Source organism: Argiope bruennichi, chromosome 2 (assembly GCF_947563725.1).
Source record: "Argiope bruennichi chromosome 2, qqArgBrue1.1, whole genome shotgun sequence".
NCBI lineage: Eukaryota > Metazoa > Arthropoda > Arachnida > Araneae > Araneidae > Argiope > Argiope bruennichi.
This window is the reverse complement of record NC_079152.1, coordinates 42848051-42854395: the sequence shown is the minus strand read 5'-3', so window position 1 is coordinate 42854395 and position 6345 is coordinate 42848051. Positions and strand designations below refer to the sequence as shown.

Here is a 6345-nt window from a genome sequence, read left to right as displayed (position 1 = left end):
CTGATTTAAACTTATTATACTATTGAAGTTTTTTGAAATAATATTTTGAGTAGATATGGAGTAAAATATAATTTAGAAATGTAAAGTGCAGTAATATCTATAACACAGCCAAATGAAAGATAATTGAAAATGGTAGGGGGGGAGGAAATCATTTTCCTACAATAATTTTTTTGAATGCATTGGCGAAATTTGGCTTAATTTTAAAAGAAAACGTGAAGAAAAAAAATCACACAGGATTAGATGTATTTTTATTTTCATATTTTAATTATTTGAGTTTTTGTGAAACACATTAACAGGGTTTTCTAAGATATCAAATAATACATCTAATATAATGAACGATTTGCTATTAATTCTTTAATTTTTTTATCGTTATGTTTAATTTTATCTAATATGCTGTTTTATTGCTCTTATAATTGAAGTAAAACGTACATTGCTGTTTTAATTTTGGAATCGAATGTGCATTTAACGAATTAGAGACCATTCAATTCATCAATAGAATTTGGGATATAAAATGAATGCTACTACAGTTCCCTTTTAGTGAACAAACAGTAGAGTTCAGCTGCAAATGTATTTAGAGAATTGACAGATTGAAATAAAGTAAATTTTCATCACGACGTGTTTTCTTACTTTTAGTGAATGAATGAATATCTTGATGACAGTGTGAGGCTGACTTGTTAAAATTCAGTTCCAGCCATTTATCGCCACCTCCCACTAAATATCAAAAGCTAGTGAAAATACATTTTCCATTTATTGTCTCATAAATGGTTTGATTCAAAATGATTATTTCAATTTTTCATCTGTTTAACCAGGGATTTGATTTAGAATATATTTATTCATAAAGTAACATATATTTATTTTCAATTGAGTTATTTTTATGGAAACACAGAAAAACCACATGAATAAGGAAGGTATATAAACAATATTCTAGTAAACAATAAAATTTAAAATTATAAACAGGAACGAGATTATTCATTTTTTTGCCGTTATTTCATTTTTTAGTCAGTTAATATACATTTATTTAAAGAAGAAATAATGAATTACAGGTATAGAATTGGAGAGTGTAAAACATTTAAATTATTTTCAATTTTATTAATAAAACCATATCCATAAAATATATGGATATACATACTTTTAAACGCCCCCATTAGTCGTAACTTATTCAAGCAGCAAAAATAATTTAGCATTAAATGAAAAAGAATTCTGAGAATTATTGTTTATGCTGCTTATAAACAAAACTGCTATGATATATAATCCATTGTGCAATTGTAAACTTTAAATAAAATATATTGTTTTCAGTGTCGTTGATAAATTTTCAAAGCAACTTATTATTTCCGAAATCAATCAATAAGTGAGTATGACAGTTGATTAAACATATAAAAAAAAGATTCGATAGATTTTTTAATCCTTAAATTTACAAATGAAATATCACTCATAAGTAAACATAAAATCACATAAATATATGTAATTTAAAAGAGTATTTTTATGAAAAAAGTTTCAGTAATGGGACAGGAAGGACCAATATAAATCCCATGCTGAAAGAGAAACATATGCTTATATTTTTTAAAGTAACAGAAACTTTTTTTAAAAAAAATTATGTTTATATAATAATGTGGTTAATCTTCAACAGGTGGCGCCATGTACCCTAAACGGTTTCTTTATCTAGGAATTTGTTATCACTTTTGAAAAACCACGTGTTGCCTGATAACGATCGAAGTTCAAATTTTCAGGTCTAAAATGCATAAGAGGTCTCATCACTATCTGTGAGCTTTACTTGCGATATATCTGTCTTTAGATCATCTTAAAATTCATAGCAAACATCTCTGGAAAGACTCAAAATGTTATTGCGATTTTTTCTGACACCGGCTCTCAGCGATCATAAGTTGTGTGAGCGGCAACGTAATTTGAATCATAATTTATCGGCGTTAAATGTAAAAGTAGAAAAAATTATTTCTGAATATTGCTACTATATTCAGACTGATCGAAATTTGAATGATGATGAGATTTCTAAATTGAAATGGTTACTTATGTCTAATGGAACTCTATCAACGTCTAGTTATTTTCCTGAAATTGCTGGTGGTGATTCAAAGCTATTCACGCTTGAAGTCGGTCCCAGATTGAATTTCTCCACTCCGTTCTCAACTAATGCTGTGTCAATCTGTAATTCTGTTAATCTGCCTGTTTCTAGAATAGAAAGAGCAACTAGATATTTTCTTGAGCTTTCATCTGAAGTCGATGATGCTATTAGAAATAAAATTGCTTCCTTTTTTCATGATAGAATGACAGAATGCATCTACAATAAACCCCTGGAAAGTTTCTCAGTGGATGTCAAGCCTGCATCCTGGGAAGAAGTGGATATTTTGGGTAAAGGCAGAGCTGCTTTAGAAGAAATCAGCAATAGTTTGGGATTAGCCATGGATGACTGGGATTTGGATTTCTATACTCAAATCTTTAAAGAAGAATTAAAAAAAAATCCAACTACAGTAGAGTGCTTTGATCTTGCTCAATCTAACAGTGAACACAGTAGACATTGGTTTTTTAAAGGAAATTTAGTCATTGATGATGTACAAATTAAAGAAAACTTGTTTGAAATGATTATGAAAACTCAAAAGCATTCCAATCAGAATAATGTTATAAAGTTTTCAGACAACAGTAGTGCCATTAAAGGATTTAACATCAATTTGTTTTCACCAGTTGATACAGATCAACCAAGTTATTTCAAGACAAAGTCAGCAATTAGACATATTATATTCACTGCTGAAACACATAATTTTCCAACTGGTGTAGCACCATTCAGTGGAGCTGCAACTGGCACAGGTGGACGTATTCGAGATGTCCAAGCTGCTGGTAGAGGAGCCCATGTTATTGCTGGATCAGCAGCATATAGTTTTGGAAACCTTAATATTCCTGGTTATGACTTACCTTGGGAAGATAAAACATTTGAATATCCTTCAAATTTTGCTTTGCCTGTTGATGTTGCTGTTGAAGCCAGTAATGGTGCTTCAGATTATGGCAATAAATTTGGTGAACCAATTATACTTGGTTTTGCTAGATCCTTTGGCATGAAATTGCCAAATAATGAAAGAAGAGAATATATCAAACCTATTATGTTTACAGGAGGCATTGGTAGCATTGATGATAAGCAAGTGAAGAAGAAAAGTCCTGAATCTGGAATGCTTGTTGTTAAAATTGGAGGACCTGTTTACAGAATTGGAGTTGGTGGTGGTGCAGCATCTTCTGTTCATGTCCAAGGGGATCAAAAAGAAGAATTGGATTTTGGAGCTGTGCAGCGTGGTGATCCAGAAATGGAACAAAAACTTAATCGAGTAGTCAGAGCTTGTATCGAACGACTAGATAAAAATCTGATTTTAAGCATCCATGATCAAGGAGCTGGTGGAAATGGCAATGTTCTGAAAGAAATTGTTGAACCAATTGGAGCTGTAATATATGCTGAAGAATTTCAGTTAGGAGATCCTACTATTAGTATTCTTGAGCTGTGGGGTGCTGAATATCAAGAGAGCAATGCTATTCTAATCAGCCCCAAAGACAAAAGTGCCCTTCAAAGCATTGGTGATCGTGAGAAATGTCCTATAAGTTTTGTAGGTGAAGTGAAATCTACTGGCAATATTGTTTTAGTTGAAAAGAGAGATGAACCAGCATCTCGCCATCCTGTTGATTTGAAACTCTCATGTGTTCTTGGAAAAGTCCCACCCAAAACTTTTCACTTAAATAGGCAGCCTTCCATCTTTAAACCTTTGGAGTTACCAACAAATCTTCAATTACAGGAAGCATTGGATCGTGTGTTGAGGTTACCATCTGTTGCCAGTAAAAGATACCTAACGAATAAAGTGGATCGAAGTGTTACTGGATTAATTGCTCAGCAGCAGTGTGTTGGACCATTGCATACCCCTCTTGCTGATGTTGCTGTTATTGCTCTTTCCTACTGGGATATTGTGGGATCTGCTACTTCCATTGGTGAGCAACCCATCAAAGGTATCCTTAATCCAGCTGCTGGTGCCAGATTATCTGTTGCAGAAGCTTTGACAAATTTGGTTTTTGCCCGAGTAACCTGCTTACAAGATGTGAAATGTAGTGGAAATTGGATGTGGGCTGCTAAGCTACCTGGAGAAGGTGCTGCTTTGTATGATGCTTGCAGGGCAATGTGTACAGTTATGTCAAAATTAGGTGTTGCAATTGATGGGGGTAAAGATTCTTTAAGTATGGCTGCTCGTGTGGGCAGTGAAACAGTCAAAGCACCTGGCACTCTTGTAATATCTGCATATGCACCATGTCCTGATATAACATCAACTGTTACACCAGATTTGAAATGTCCTGATGAGAAAGGCATATTATTACATATTGATTTATCAGGTGGAAGATGTCGCCTTGGTGGAACAGCTCTTGCCCAGTGCTTTAATCAGCTTGGTGTTGAACCTTCTGATTTAGATAACCCTGCAAGCTTAAAAGATTCTTTCAATGTTACCCAAGAATTAATTAATGAAAGAAAAATTACTGCTGGGCATGATATAAGTGATGGCGGTTTTATTGTTTGTCTTCTTGAAATGGCCTTTGCAGGTAATTGTGGTGTAAATATAAACATTTCAAGTAAAAATTCTATCTTGGATACATTGTTCAGTGAGGAACTTGGCTGGATAATAGAAGTTAGAGAAGATGATCTTGATTATGTTATGAATGCCTATAAGAACAAAGGTATATGCTGCCATTCTATTGGATTTAGTACCAATCAGGGTAAGAATTCCCAGATTATGGTTTCAGTCAATTCAGAAAATGTCCTTGATCAACCTATGGTTGTTTTGAGAGATTTATGGGAAGAAACAAGTTTCCAGCTTGAAAGGAGGCAAACTAATAATGATTGTGTTGAAGAAGAGCAACAAGGATTGAAATGCAGGAAACAACCAGAATATCATTTATCTTTTGATATATCTTCACTCCATCTGTACAATACATGGAAACCCACTGGTCCTCGGGTCGCTGTCATTCGAGAAGAAGGTATAAATGGTGATAGAGAAATGAATGCAGCTCTTTTTATGGCTGGTTTTACTACTTTTGATGTTACCATGACAGACCTTCTAACTAAAAAAGTGACTCTGGGTAAATTCCAGGGTGTAGTTTTTCCAGGAGGTTTCAGTTATGCTGATGTTTTGGGGTCTGCTCGAGGTTGGGCAGCTAGTTTCTTGTTTCATCCTGATATTGAAGCTGAATTTACAGCATTTAAAAATCGCCCAGATACTTTCAGTCTTGGAGTTTGCAACGGCTGTCAACTAATGGCTCTCCTTGGTTGGGTTGGCTCAGTTCCTGATGATGAAGGAAATATCATTCCAGGTGTCACTCTTGGTCATAATAAGTCAGAGCGATTTGAGTCACGCTTTGTTACTGTAAAAATTGAGGAATCTCCTTCCATTATGTTGAAAGACATGGAAAATTCCACTTTCGGTGTGTGGGTTGCACATGGTGAAGGCCAGTTTCAGTTTAAGAACACTGATGTTTTTGACCATGTTATTTCAAACAAATTGGCACCATTGTTGTATGTTGATGATAGTAATGTGCCAACTACTGAATATCCATTTAATCCAAATGGTAGTATTGGTGGAATAGCTTCAGTATGTTCAGAAGACGGCAGACATCTTGCCATGATGCCACATCCTGAACGCTGTGTCCTACCATGGCAGTGGGCATGGATGCCAGAAGACTGGAAATCTTCTATGACTACTGTTTCACCCTGGTTAAAAATGTTTACTAATGCTTATGAATGGTGTTGCAGAAAAAGATGAGAAGGATTTTTGATAGCTTTTCTTTAAAATGAATTATAGGTTTTTCTAATTAATGTATTTATGATCACACTTTTTCTCTTATTCAATTCTTCTGTATATTTAAATTATGAAAAATCATGATGAATTTACTAAATATAAATTATTTACTGATATAAATGTTTCAGTAAAGAAAATATTGTGATTTTGCCAGTGACCATTGAGACTACTGGAAATCCATTGGAGACAGTATTAAAATTCTGTATTCTAATAATATATATTTACCTATTATTAAAGTATTTCTTTTGTTCTTCATTATTTTTCTGAATGTGCTATTTGTTAAAAAAAATTTATAAATTCTATTTGGAATTGAACACATTTAAAAAAGTAATTTGATTTTTAAGAATCAATATTTTACTACAAGTTATTTATGAATGATCTATTTTATATTGGAAAATATGATTTTATTCAAATATATTAGGTAATTGTATTTAATGATATTTTTTTATAACTTATACTTAATAATATTATTCCATTATGTTTTTTCAAAGGAGTAGTTTACAGTATTGGTGTTTTAATA

The 6345-nt window shown here is 33.1% G+C and overlaps 1 protein-coding gene across 1 annotated transcript; it reads left to right on the top strand.

The window, feature by feature from the left end:
* The first annotated feature begins 1726 nt into the window (after nt 1-1726).
* LOC129958428 (phosphoribosylformylglycinamidine synthase-like) lies at nt 1727-6080 on the top strand. The gene has a single exon (XM_056070922.1). The coding sequence runs from the start codon at nt 1836-1838 to the stop codon at nt 5787-5789; it is 3954 nt and encodes a 1317-aa protein (XP_055926897.1). The 5' UTR covers nt 1727-1835; the 3' UTR covers nt 5790-6080.
* Nucleotides 6081-6345: the final 265 nt, after the last annotated feature.